At 42.1% G+C, this 14551-nt stretch overlaps 1 protein-coding gene across 5 annotated transcripts; it reads right to left on the reverse strand.

Annotated features, from left to right (window-relative positions):
* Positions 1–4286: 4286 nt before the first annotated feature.
* On the reverse strand, positions 4287–13384 carry LOC108626236 (hormonally up-regulated neu tumor-associated kinase homolog A). 5 transcript variants are annotated; one of them, XM_026814466.1, is made up of 8 exons: positions 13215–13384; positions 12888–13126; positions 11145–11389; positions 9153–9414; positions 8539–8821; positions 7846–8034; positions 6682–6800; positions 4287–6609 (listed from the first exon to the last, which is right to left on the reverse strand). In XM_026814466.1, exons 3-8 carry the CDS (start codon positions 11208–11210, stop codon positions 5162–5164), a joined length of 2367 nt encoding a protein of 788 aa, XP_026670267.1. In that variant the 5' UTR covers positions 11211–11389; positions 12888–13126; positions 13215–13384; the 3' UTR covers positions 4287–5161. The 5 variants fall into 5 exon arrangements, with proteins under 5 accessions (XP_026670267.1, XP_026670265.1, XP_026670268.1 ...); XM_026814464.1 differs by having other exon boundaries at positions 12888–13142; XM_026814467.1 differs by lacking the exon at positions 12888–13126 and having other exon boundaries at positions 11145–11362.
* Between the last annotated feature and the right edge of the window lie 1167 nt (positions 13385–14551).

Here is a 14551-nt window from a genome sequence, read left to right on the forward strand (position 1 = left end):
ATGCACTCGGTGCTGGCCGGAATCCCGAAATCGTTCGGGTGGCTCGGCTTCGGCTGAGAGTTTAATTGGGATGTGAAATATACTTGGTAAAGTTCCCTTGGGAGCAGAGGATGTTGTAAATATGTCCGTGGCATGGAATTTGTAGGTGGGACGCTTTTTAAGCTTGCGGAACGACGTTTGAATAAAATTATTTTAATGTTGTTCTATGAATTTTGCATGCAGTCTCTTGTAGCGACCACGCGATACACAGTAAAGATCCGACGAGATAAACACATAGGTAGGATGCGCGATGATGAAATTCCGCGGGAAGAGAAATTTTACGACTTCCACGGAACACTGCGACGGATCGTAAGAGCGCCAAATCCCCGTGTGCCCGCGCTTCCATCGCACAATCCGACTTTCCATCGCGAATACATCAGTCGATAGACACATATACATCTAACCCTTTTTTTATGCGATTGTAAAGTTTCGTGGTTTCCATTAACTCGATTTCTTCGGAGTTGCACGATTTTTTTAAAACGATTTGTACGATCTGTTTATCAGACTGTATTAAGAATAATATAATAATAATGTACCATCACGTAACATCGAATATTCGGAATCATAAAACATTTTAGACCCCGCATGTTTCATTGAAGAAGAATTACATTTGGCAGATAAGTTTTGCATATTTCTACTAATCAATATTTGCATGATTTTCCTTGTCTCGGTACGCTTTCACCGTACAAAAAGAGGATCAGGTGTATATCTATAGTCGTTTAAAACCGCAAAGCTTCGAAACGGGAGATCCCATATTACACGCGTCTCCGGCAGCCTTGAAACACCATCCATCTAATCCGCGTGACAATCCACGAAACCATCAATCATCTGAATTCGTCCGAGCCACAAGCAATTAAGCTTGCTCGTTTCCTTCTCTTTCTCTCTCTCCTTCTCCCCCTCGATCACTCGTTCGACTCCCTTCTGGTGTTCCCCGTTAACGATCGCCGCTCAGTTTCCGGTATCGATCGACGACATTGCCGAATCCGATAAGAACCCGATAAACGTGAATTCCACGCGAGTCGGAGGCGCAAGCAGTGTCAAAGTCAAAGCGTATCCGGCTACCAGTTTGCGCGTTCGTTATACGTGTACCCAGGGCGTTGGCTGCTGCGCACCGTGGACTCAAAGACGACGTAATTGCATCTCGTGCGCAATATACGCTACTTACGTATCTCTTAATTAATTCGTGCCTCGCCCCCGCCCGGTAATTATTTCCATATCGCCAGACACGTACCCCCGTGACCCTCCTGCGTCGCCAGCGACGACGTCGACGACGCTGGAACTCGAAAACGACGCGTGAAGAAACTACAAGACGTATGAGAATATCGAACACTGGCATCCCCGCCGCGGCTTCGTCAGTATTAATTATCGTATACAAAATTTAGAACGTGTAGAATAGAAATATTTCATGAAGAAAACCAAATCGCTATCTGATGGAACTTCAAAGACATTAAGGATTTTTTACAGTTTTCCACCCACTTAGTAGATGATCGTGATAGAACAAACGCTTTCTCTTTAAATAGTAATAAGATTTCCGAGCTCGCCGTCATCGTTACGCGTTTTACTCAATTTTATTCATAATCAATTAACGCGACAAGGATATTCGTGGGAAGCGGAGGCAGAGGAAAGACAACAAAGGGAAACTTATCATCGAAAGATAATTATATTTTACGAGCTGTGCCCCCGTGTCGCCCACGAGCTCGCTAATCAACTGATGTATTATTAGCCAAGCTGATTTCGTTCACAGCAATCGTGTCTGTTTTTAGAGCTCGCTGAACAATCGACGCGAATCACTCAGGAATTTAGTAGTAAGAATTATTTATCAAAGTTCTTCTATTTTCAATGATTTCCAGGGGTATATGCATAAATGAAAAGAGACTATAAATTCAATATTCAAATAATAAAGTGCAGAATTCACTGAATACTTTCTATACATTTCAATAATAGAATTGCATACATTTTAATTATCTTATTAAACTTCAGTGATTGATTCAATTTATATTACTCCATTGTGTAGAAAAATGTTTATTAAACAAATAGTTGTCCTTGATGGAGAATCTTGGAGTGCAGTGAATCAATTCACGAGGTAAAGGCCAGGACTTCAGACGTAATGCACCCTGAATACTAAATGTTGAAATTCTTTATTTATCGCAATGAAGGGTGTTCTGGTTTTGCTTGCGTCACCGTTAATGCACCCTGGGTGCTTCGCAACCTTAGCCGCCATCTGTTATCATATCTCAGAAATGCTTTACATTCGATTATTGCAGTTCTATTTTTAATAACAATCTCTGAAGGATACTTCAGTGGAAATGTGTTCGCCGGGTAAAAAGACAAACGTAATCAATATTTAATATATATAGATATGTGTATCCATTCTATCGTTTATTCGACGGATGCAGATACAAATTCTTCAACTTCGTATACATTTACATAATGCATATTAATTGCATATGTGCAATATCGTTCGCTTACGAAATCATATATACGTATCTATATTCTTCGTATGCTGGTATCGTTGGATCAGGTTCGATTATAAATAACGAATTAAATTGGAACGCATCCTACGGGCCGCCTATTATCACAATTAATCGGACTCACGTCACATTCCGGTGGCCACACCTTCGACCACGTCGAACGAACGGGATACGTCCGTCCCGGTGTGCGAATGTAATATGTACATTTCAATTAGGTTAACGTCGCTTTAGAATCGAATGAATGATCTCGATTAACATTATTAATCGCCTTAAGTAATCGAACGAGCTTGATCATTCTCTCCTTCGTCTCGGGAGAGCGTCGATGGAAATGGAAAGGAAAAACGTGGAGAAGCGTGCCAAAAGTTCTCCGTCGTGGATCGATCGATGACCGCGTAATCCGAGTAGCTTTTGAAATGCACGGATACAATAATTACTATCGTTGTATCAATTATGAAGGCGAAAAATAACTCTTTTCTTTAATTTAATATCCACTACGTGATTTTTACATCGGATACGTGATGTAAGAATCGTGAAGAATCAATTCACGAGGTAAAGGCCAGGACTTCAGACGTAATGCACCCTGAATACTAAATGTTGAAATTCTTTATTTATCGCAATGAAGGGTGTTCTGGTTTTGCTTGCGTCACCGTTAATGCACCCTGGGTGCTTCGCAACCTTAGCCGCCATCTGTTATCATATCTCAGAAATGCTTTACATTCGATTATTGCAGTTCTATTTTTAATAACAATCTCTGAAGGATACTTCAGTGGAAATGTGTTCGCCGGGTAAAAAGACAAACGTAATCAATATTTAATATATATAGATATGTGTATCCATTCTATCGTTTATTCGACGGATGCAGATACAAATTCTTCAACTTCGTATACATTTACATAATGCATATTAATTGCATATGTGCAATATCGTTCGCTTACGAAATCATATATACGTATCTATATTCTTCGTATGCTGGTATCGTTGGATCAGGTTCGATTATAAATAACGAATTAAATTGGAACGCATCCTACGGGCCGCCTATTATCACAATTAATCGGACTCACGTCACATTCCGGTGGCCACACCTTCGACCACGTCGAACGAACGGGATACGTCCGTCCCGGTGTGCGAATGTAATATGTACATTTCAATTAGGTTAACGTCGCTTTAGAATCGAATGAATGATCTCGATTAACATTATTAATCGCCTTAAGTAATCGAACGAGCTTGATCATTCTCTCCTTCGTCTCGGGAGAGCGTCGATGGAAATGGAAAGGAAAAACGTGGAGAAGCGTGCCAAAAGTTCTCCGTCGTGGATCGATCGATGACCGCGTAATCCGAGTAGCTTTTGAAATGCACGGATACAATAATTACTATCGTTGTATCAATTATGAAGGCGAAAAATAACTCTTTTCTTTAATTTAATATCCACTACGTGATTTTTACATCGGATACGTGATGTAAGAATCGTGAAAAGAAGTGATAGAAGAAAGAAAAGAATAAAAGAAAGAATCGTTGTGGCTCCGGTCCAACAAACAACGGTACAATCTAAACCGTGCACCGTTGTACTGCATCCGAAAACGCATGAACACTATCGAGGTCTGAGTGCTCTGATTACTTAGGTAAACAGCAGATTTCCAGCTTTTGTAATAACACGTATGTATCTACTGTACATTCATTTATTTCGAATTTCTCACGCAAATGAATGTGCAATTTGCATTGCGAAAGAAACGGGTGATTAATCATTTGGCCAAGGATCGTGAAATAGAAATGCCAATATTTGTTTCAATTCGTTTATTAATCAGAATTTAGTCATTTTTACAATACATTACTGCGCTTAAATTCGAGACAACTATATAAATCCAGCAGTAGCATTCCATTCAGAGGATGCGATGTTTTACCGAATACAAAAATATGTAAACGCTGCTCCCGAGTATTGACGATTCGGAAAAACTACCGAAATGGTGAAAAAACCACATCGCCTGAACGGGCTGTTACAACGCATGATTCAAATGATTCTTACAATACAGACGTATACAGATATTACGTTGTGGGGTGAATGTGATGTGTCCAAATCAAATAATATTGTGAAACATATGTATGTTCACATGATTACTTCATAATGTAAAATATTTTATTTCCTACATACAACTGTTTTAATTTGTCTAAAAAATCATAATTTAATTGTATAAACTAAATAGTATATGTTAAACTAAGATTTTGGAAAGTGCATCGTTCGATACGATATTTAATATCTAGCCAATAACAATCGAAACGTTAAAGAATTTTTAGATCCCTTTCGCTCTCTTCATTGTAATACTGTTCTTTTCATCGTAATTATAGTATGACTCGGTTGATGGGAAACGAGGTATCTATTAGCTTGATTTCCTCAAACATTACTGAGAATGTTTCACAATTACAACTGTACTACTTCATCATTAATTGATTGATCCCAAAAATATACGTGTACTCTTTCCCATTACGATACATGAGTAATCCCGTGCAGCAGGGCTCCAGCCGCATAACCGGAAACGACGCGTAAACCATTGCCAAACCGATGTGACACGATGTATCGTGTCCCGTCCACAAATCTACGCGCGGTTCAACAGCCTAAATCCAACGTGTAACGCGAAAGCGAAGTCAAACATCGATCCTCAATTACTGGCGGATCTGTTGCCGCTTTCCATCGAGCCTTGTCGAATAGCCTCCCCCCTCAAAATCGCCCCCTGCGCGATCCCGTAATGCTCGAACGGGTCTTTCCCGTAGAAAACTGTTTCCTCGATTTTGTGATTTTTCTGTTTCGGCGGGGTGGACGTCCTGGCCGGCGTAGTGGTCGGGCTGTTTTTCGGGGTTAACATTTTATTGGGAGTGGACGAAGGGCTGTTCTTCGGTGTTAAATTAACGTTAGCAACGGGATTACCGTTATCGCCGGGATTCATCCCCTGCAACACGTTGAAGCTCTGCATGACGAGATGAGACGCGACGGACATCGTCAGCGGATTCGTCTGCGCCAAGGGAGCCGGTCCAGTTTTCTCATTTCTGGTCACCGGCAAAGCGTTACTCAATTGATTCTCCACTCGAACCGCCGCCGTCGCCGCCACCACCGCCGTTGCCGGCGGCGGCATTACCGCGGATTGATTTTCTACTCGAGACATTGATTGCGTCGCGGATCGATGCTCCGCTCTCGGGGTCGAGCCTTCGCCCCGAGCGGATTGGTCGTCCGGCAACGATGACCTCTCCGCGGATCGACCGATCGTTGGATCCGACTGCGCCAGGACCGCGGTCGAATAGCTCCTCTTCGCGGGATCTGCTCGACTTCCATTTAATACCGGCGAGCCCGGAAACGGAGCGGTTTGCGAACGATGCTTCCTCGTGGGTATCTGCGGACTCCTCGGCGAGCTCCGTTCGTCCAGCTGCGAGACCGTCTGCTCTTTGAAATCGCGGGAGTTCGCCCGTTCCACGGTCCTCTCCTCCCGCAAATTCGACTTGGACCTCGTAGAATTCTCTTGGGAATTGTTCGGCGTAGAATTATTCACGACCTGACCGTTCACCATCGACTTCTGTTCCTCGACAGCTTCGGTGTTCACAGGTAATTCGAGCGGCGGCACGACGTTCCCGTTAGTCCCGTTCTTCATCGACGCCCAGTTCGGATCACCGTTGGGAAAACTCGCGAATCTGGCGACGGTCTCACGCTCCTCGGCCACTTGTGGCGCGAACGGAATCCTCCTCTCCGTAGGCTGTCGTTTCACGGGTTGTCTTTTCCTCGGTGCCGAAGGATCCGATTTCCTTCTGTGCCTCCTCGATTCGCTTTGGATGACCGGTCGCGTCTCGGGGAAGTGTCTCCCCTTCATGGAGCTAGGCTCCTCGTCTTCGTCCTCGTAAACGCGTACGTCCCCGTTCAAATCGGACTCGTCCTCCTCGTATTCCTCGACTATAGTGCTCGCCTGAATCCACTCTCGGATACGATCCTTCTTCTTCACTCTGTCGACGGTTGTTTCAATCCCGTACGTGGTCAGAGTGTGAAGCAGTTGATTTTTTTCCTCGAGGGAGCTGTGGAAACTGTACATCGACGGGCACAGCTCGTCCCTCTCGTCGGCGCCACCTGTGCGAACGTCGATATCAATGAGCTACAGCTAGAAAGAGAACGGAGTCTTTAATTGGGATCGATCGTTACCGTTCATGGCCTTCTCCGCGCCGAGTTTCGCTAACCACCTGTCCTCCAGGTATTTATTCACTTCCAACACGCTGACTGGTCGTTTTTCGGCCTTAGGGTCCAGCAATCGCTTGAACATTCTTAAGAATAATTATGAAAATTGGTACAGATATTTAAATCTAGAATGATTACATTATGTAACACATTTTTTTTTTGTAATATCCATTATGTGATTTTTATAATTTCTCATGACAAAATCCGGAAGCAGAAATTTTCCATCATATACCATTAACGAAAAACAACGGTTCTTGTAAAAATGCATGATGTATAGTGTGCATGTAGTCTATTAAAAGATATGAAATATCAAAAACTGCACGAGGTTTCACGATCTTGCTACGTTTAATGACTCTGTTTACCCTGAGACAATAAACGATTTGACTTAGGGGTTGCTCGCGTTCACTCGTTCGTCTGCTCAGTTCGAAAACAAACCGGTGTCAGAATGGAAACATTTCTCGGTATTACTCTTTACGTGACTTCGCGATAGAATCCGTTACACGCTGAAGCGTGTTGATTGTTTTAATACGCGGAATCAATGCACGCTTCTCTATTCATGAGCTTCCCCAGTACATTCACATGTCTCGCTGTTTATGGCCCTTGAATAAAAACGATGACAAAAGACTGAAATTTTAACAGCTATTATATATTAAAGCTGTGTGAAATTTTAGGAATTTTGGAAGGCAAAGGAGCTATCTTGAATTCGTTGATTGGCAAAATTTCGATTTCATTCATGAAGATTTTTACAATGTTCTCCATTCGAATAAACCCATTGGAATGTCTATGAAAATATTAATGATACACAAAAATGTATTAGACAGAAGTTACATAATTTACGGGAATAAATCGTTTGGTGAGAGTTCGTTTCTTGAAATATTGAACATAACTTTTCGCCACATTCCTTAAACTGTTGGCAGAGATCTTACGTCTCACACAATCTTAATCAGAGTTTATTACTATTTTTTTTTTATACAATATTCTATTTTCAATTTAAGTCATGAAAATTGCCATCAGTTCGTAAGTGAAAAATCGCGAGTTATTAATTTCGTTCTCCGATGCCGAATTTGGTTCCATAGAAAAACGGTCCAGCGATAATTAAGATTAATCTGGCGCTTGGTTAGAGAGACTGACCTCTGTGCCCGTGAGCTGATCAGCTGAAATAATTTCGGTTTCTTGGCTATGTTCAGCGTAGCGTTGTGCCAGTTTAGATATCGGGTGTAACGCGGGTCGTCCGACGCCGCCTTCTGCCACGGCAGGCATCCGGTCAGACAGACAAATAGGACAATGCCGAATTGCCAGACATCGTGCGAAGTGAGCGCTCTGTAAATCGCGAAACGTAAATAAGTTCCACGCGCGCGTGAATATTTTCTCATTCATGATCGCACGGAACTCGCGAGCATCAGACGAGTTAACTTCCTCGTTGCCCGATCTGAATGGAGGAGACGTCAACCGAGCCAGTCTCAATGAACAGATCAATTTCACGATTCTTATCATAGTTCATTATGCATTTTTTTCTTCTTACGTAATGTCAGAATTTATGTCGCGTAAAACAGCTCGTCAGGCGCTCCATTCATCATTCTAAATCCGAGAAGGCTAACTCGGAGGCATTGTCGATCGATCAAACGTTTACGGTCGAATTACACGAACGACAGGTCGTGCGTGAATGTTAACCCAAATATTTCTTCCGTACGTGATCCCCGAGCCAATTCCGAAATACCATTTCCCAGAAGATATTAAGACGTCGAAACGAGGACTCTAAATTTAATGATCAACCCAATTCCGGACGCGACGATAATTATTGATAATGGCCAATCGCATAATTACTTGTACGTCTCGTCAGTGTCGATCTGCAGTACCTCGGGCGGCGAGTACGGCAGCCACTCGTTGTGTCGTCGCACCACGGTGTTCACCCGCCTCGTTTCACCGAAATCGCACAGTTTGATCCGCGAGAAATCGCTCCTGAACACGAGGACGTTGTCTAGTTTGATGTCGCGGTGTACCAACTCGCGGCTGTGAATATGGTGCACCGCCGCGGCCAATTGCTTCGCCACCCTCTTCGCATGAAACTCGCCCAACCCAGTCTCCGTTACGTTCGACGTCAAGTCACCTGAAAAGATAGAATATAATACAATTTATTCTGCAAGGAATAGAAACGTCATTGAGACGAGACGGGAAGAATGGGAAATACGACTTGAGAAAGTCATCGGAGAATAAAAACGGAATTTTCAACAGGCAATAATTCATTGTTTTATGTTCTTCCTATTGAGAACCCTTCGCATCAAATATTCCATTATCTCTCACATCTGAGGCTCATAGAACATCACTCTCAGCGTGCATGCATAACGCATAAGTGTCTGTCTTCGCGCGTTAAAATCCAATACGCGATAAAAACAGGGAAACCCGACGTGCATACAGTAGTGGACGAGAGATTCTGTTACCCAACGGAGCGTATTCCTGACTGAAAACGTAGAACCCGGCAGTCTCGAATGCTACGTCGTAGGTGGTGATGATGTTCCTATGCGCGGCCAAATGCAGGCCATAATGGAACTCGCGAAAGAAGTCCGAGAGTCCCGTGTACGCCTTCGGCAGTGCCTTCAATACCATCTCGGTTTGGGTGCTCCGATGCTCGGTCAGCAAGATCTTGCCGAACCATCCCTCGCCAACGATCTGCAGAATATCGAACTCGTCGATCAGGTTTACCTGTTTACAACATAAGAGATCGCGTGGTTTAGTTACATCGGACAGACTCGTCGACGACAGCTGCTTGTCGAGGAAACGATGAACGAGAGGAATTTATTTTTAATTCGACGCACGGACATGATTTCTATCGCGAGATCGACGGATAACGCACTTTCAAAGACGAAGGATTTTTCTTAAGCGACCAGAAGCCTGGCCAAATGGGCCTATGAATCCGGTGCATAATTTAACGTGGCGCGTCGTAAACGTCGTCCACGGAATCATCGAACGGTCCTCAGTGGAAACATAATACGATCGTAAATTATCGAATGTGTAATCGAATTCACGATTCGTTGATCTTGATCGAAAAAGCTTCGTCATTTGGACATCGCGAATGTCCGTTGTTTCGCTGCCTAATTGCAAGCGCCAGGATTTTATTATAGCCGAAAGTTGAAATCAGATAACTGGCCGGTTTTAAACTGACTGACCTGTTTTGAAAATTGTCGCCTGCTGCTCTAGTTAAAACGTAAGTAATCGTGTTAACATTATTTTTCCAAGCGAAAGCAATTCGCACCGTGTGTTTAAAAAAATTGAAAAGGAAGACCGTATTCAACCCGTGACACGTTTTCCTCCATGAACTGAGTTCTAGATTCTTGATTCTTATAAAAATCATTAATATAGTAAAAAAATAATCGCATCGGGGTTGTCGTAGGGCCGTGCTGCGTCATTTGTACAAAATTTGTGCCGATGTGTAATAAGCTATGATTCGCGTCGTGCAGTGTCATAAAATAGGAATCAGTCGAGTTGGTTTAGTGCCAGCCAACGAAGAGATCGTCGTACGGTTTCAATGTAAATGCACGTACGACCACTATTTCTGGACAGTCAACAGTCACTCGTCGCTGGAAACGTGGCTAGATGAGTTATGCGACGACTAAATAATAGTTAATAACTGCTTAATCTCTAAGCCGTGAATGCATATATCAATCATATACTGGGTGTACCACGAATTTTGATTAACTCAGATTATCCTGCTGTTAACGTTTCATTTTATACCTCTTCTCGAATCACGATTGAACAGCAGAATAATCTAAGTTAATCACGGTACATAGTCCATCTTGTACATCTGGCGCTACGAAAGTAATATCTATAAATTCTGTGGATAAAATTTGGGCTTTGTTGTCTCGAAGCTTGTTGATTCCGTTCGTGATTCATTCGTTGTCGGAGGATTGCGGCCAAGAATGCGATCTTTTGTTTGATGTTCGCTTAAGGAGAAGCATCTTCTTTTCGTTGGTACAGGAATAGTGCCAAATATCAAATTCTTTATTTAGTCTCTTTATAGAAGAATCAAAACCGACGAAACAAAAGCTTCGTCGGTAGGATGCATCAAGCTGAAATCTGTTTTAATTGGATATAAATTTTGAGTGAATATTCAATGATCGGATCAATTTATTATGCGAGAAATATATGAATGTGTGATAGGTGTTTCATCAGAATTCGTTAAATTTAATGAAAGAGCCCAATAATTAAATTTTGTTGAATATACGGATGTGCAGCATCCAATAATCATTTTATTCATGCTATTCCAAATTTTAATGGATCCATGCCGTTCTACCTTTTATTCAATTAAGGCGATTTAAAAATCATATTACATACACGCTGCCAGTGGACCAGGTGGAAAGGATTGCCAAAACGAACGCTAAACGAAGGGTAACGGATCGTATGAGACGATTCTGTTTCGGCAACCGAGTACGTACCTTCTCGAGCTCGAACTCTCGTATCCTGTGAATGGACCCGCCGATGGCCTTCTTCATTAAACTCATTCTGACAGATGGTGGTCGTTCCTGCACCACGGGCTCGAATTCGAGCCAAAAGTCGCGTTCAACTGTCCGATGTGGTCGACGTAGAGGTCACGAATCTCACATCCTGTCATTTCGCGGTGAACGCTCCACGTTGCCGTCGATCAGCTTTCAATCTCCCAAGAAATCAATGAGTCTTTATTCTAAAATCGATCGAATAACCAGGACGATCATTTGTGTAATTTACTCGATCACATCTTTGTTAAAAATGCCAGAATCTCCAGCTAGTTAATCTTCACTTCGTTTATGTAAATCGTGTAGAATTAGGAACTCTATGCAGCCTGGCGAAGTTTTGTAGCGAATTGATCCCGTCGGGAATTAAACCGTTCGCCGATCGCAATGACGTGGCTGGGTGGATGGTAGGAAAAAGTTTGCCGAAAGCCACTTAAACGGCGATCACGTGCTCGCCGCAAAGCGAGAGCGTAAGTTTTAGATAATGCGCCCTTTGTACCGACGTCGCGGGTGTTACAAAGCTCGTAAGTGGCGCGGCCGTTCATGAATGAGGATAGAGAGAGCCGGAGAATGGCTGGAAAAAGGAAAATGTTTGGTGAATGACGCTTTGCGTTTGGAAGGTCTCTTCTCGACTCGATGGAAAAAGATATTTCGAACCGCGGGGGCGTATCGCGTTACCGAGTCGTGAAAAGAATCGTGCCACGCGTCGTTCCATGTTCAATGGAAAATGCGTTTTCGCGATGCGAAGAGGTGCACAAGGTTCCTCGAAACCTTGAATAAAGACAATAACGAGACATCGAAATTTTCATAGTTATTAGATATTAAATATCCACATTAACGAACAAATTTTTAAAATAATGCAATTAAAAAAATTGTATTTTAATACTGAAGTATTTTGGAATCATGGATCATTATCTATGGAAATATTAAAATTAGTATGCTCGAACTCTGCAGATTAAAACCATAGAGTTTCTAACTCTATGATTAAAACAAACGCTGAAATGCTCCCTAATGATTGCAAAAACAATGCAATGAATTTTTGATGAATTTTCTTGACTAAAAGAAGTAGTGTTGGCTGGGTATTCGAACGAGATCGTCGTCTATGGGAGTGCACGTGTCGCGGATAAAAATAACGTCACAGATTCCTGGCTACATAATTTATAGTTGTATATTATTCTCTCGAGCTAGTTGTTCCAGTTTGTAATTTCACGCGAGCGGCTATTCCTTCGCTAATAATGGAAGTTACATGCAGTTTCGATACGTTATAGTTGCGCAAGTTGGAACCGAAGAAAATGCCGTCGCGAATCCCGACTGACGCGTACGTATCTACATCCATTCGCCAAATTCTGTTGACTATATCGTTTACCTGACGACTGAAGTTCTTTCTCTAAAATGTTTTGATCTATTTACAAGTACGAGGAGATATTTCTCAATAGGATCGATGTATGTATATAATATAATTTAGGGAAATTGTTAGATAGTTTATATATCAATTATCGAGGTAAAGAAACAATCAATAGTATCATTTTTTATCTGATATCTAAAGCAATTATTCAAAGTCTAAATTGGTATCTAATTAGGGTAAAATTTACGGGCCTCGTAATCGGTAGAATTGATCGATGATCATTGTAAGTTGACCACTCAGTAACTTTCAAATATGTTCTGTGTTAATTGGCCTGAATACCGTACCTAAAAAATGTTAAATGAACTCGACACTGCGAGATGATCTTCCTCGAGCAAAAAACGAGCTGGCGCCTCAGAAACGGTATAACCCTTATCGCACTTTCCCGAGACACAGACTACTTATCACTTTCCCTCCACGAACATACGCTCGTCACCAATTTACATTTCCTTCTACAACTTTCGATGCACTGACTCGTACCCGTTCGCACTTTGGCAGCATGTTCCGAGAATTCTCTCGGCCAAACCTGGGACACAATTAATCTGCGGGAATGTCACTAGCACCTTTGACTCGGTCTGTCTCCGAGCAATCGCCCGTTCCGTCTAAACTCTCACCTGAAGGCGAGTTAATTGTGATAGTTTCCTCGAAGCGGTGATCGAGACGCAGGGCACGTTCGCTAAACCCGTAAACCGTGTCCGCCGGGATTTGTGATTTTACAGCGACTCCCGTGTTCCCCGTACTCTTCGACTGTCTGCAGTATTTATAAAACACCGACCGGAAAGCGCGGCTGGCGAGCTGATTTTGGCGCCGAGCCGGCTTGGCCGCGCGCTGACGCCTCGGCGCGTCGCGTCGTCGTCTTCGCGGACGATCCTCGTTCTCGTCGATCGCGCAAAGAACTCGTGCGGCTTTCATTAAAAACTGTGAACTTTATAAAAGGAATACTTGTCTCTTCGAATGTTAACGTGATAAGTAGTCGAGTTTAGAGTTTTTGTTATTCCCATTTTATGTACCGCGGGTGTGAATGTTAAAATATTATATTCGAGATAAGTGAGTTTCGAACGTTTTTATGTATAAAACGTACAGATAATCACGTGCTAAAGGTGGCTGGACGCGTAATTTCCAATTCCGGGAAATTGATCCGTCTGCGTCGCGACGCGATGAGATTCCACTGCGTTTTATGGGACCGATGACTAATTCGCGAATTATTTTCATGTGCAGGAGCGTTTAAGCTTCAGGGTAGAATGGTTCACCGTTGGAAATACGCTACTAAAAATCAAGTGTTATTTAATTACTCCCAGGTGTTTAAAAAATGTGATAAAAAGTTGCATCCGATATTTGAAGGGATGAGCTTTCAGAAAAAATGATATTTGCAAAGAAGTAAGGTTCCTGTGATTTATTTAAATTTCACATATGGAGAATTGATAATAGTGATTAGGATTATATTTTCATTTTGTAGTTCTGTTCTATTCATTAGAGGTAAATATTTGAAATTCTTGTGCAATTAATTTCTTCATCTGCTACGGACACCTAACAACATTTCAGCGAACAGCTTTCTCTTCTCGTTTCAGTCGCGGCACATCTTTTTAACTCAATTGATAACTCTAATTCGTTATGCTTTAAATTAATCATATGTATTTTACAAAATAATACATTGGTGTTATAGGACGTATATATATATCATTTTACATTTATAATTACATTTTTGTTCTAAAAAATCGGTAACACAGGAAATGACAATCAGTGGTAAGGTCTAGCTGCTTTCATTCCAACCAATCACGATTCAGCATCACATAAATATCGCTCAGCCGAGATGCTATTTCTCATCCCATTAGTTTTGGTTCTTACATCTCCTTTATTAATCAGCTTTACGTAACATTAAGTTGCATTCTTTAAAACCCTAAATAGTAATAATGCATTCAACGTTAGTAGATCACTAACACAAGTACTAAGG

This window comes from Ceratina calcarata, unplaced genomic scaffold, assembly GCF_001652005.2.
Source record: "Ceratina calcarata isolate Rehan_Ccalc_2016 unplaced genomic scaffold, ASM165200v1 scaffold39.2, whole genome shotgun sequence".
NCBI lineage: Eukaryota > Metazoa > Arthropoda > Insecta > Hymenoptera > Apidae > Ceratina > Ceratina calcarata.

What these genes read in the sequence shown, in the direction of transcription:
- LOC108626236 (XM_026814467.1), bottom strand. Translation starts at nt 11,210, where the DNA reads ATGAGTTTAATGAAGAAGGCCATCGGCGGGTCCATTCACAGGATACGA. An exon ending in GAGAGTTCGAGCTCGAGAAG is followed by an intron (nt 9,415 to 11,144) that starts GTACGTACTCGG and finishes TGTTGTAAACAG; the next exon opens with GTAAACCTGATCGACGAGTT. An exon ending in ATCAGCTCACGGGCACAGAG is followed by an intron (nt 6,801 to 7,845) that starts GTCAGTCTCTCT and finishes ATTATTCTTAAG; the next exon opens with AATGTTCAAGCGATTGCTGG.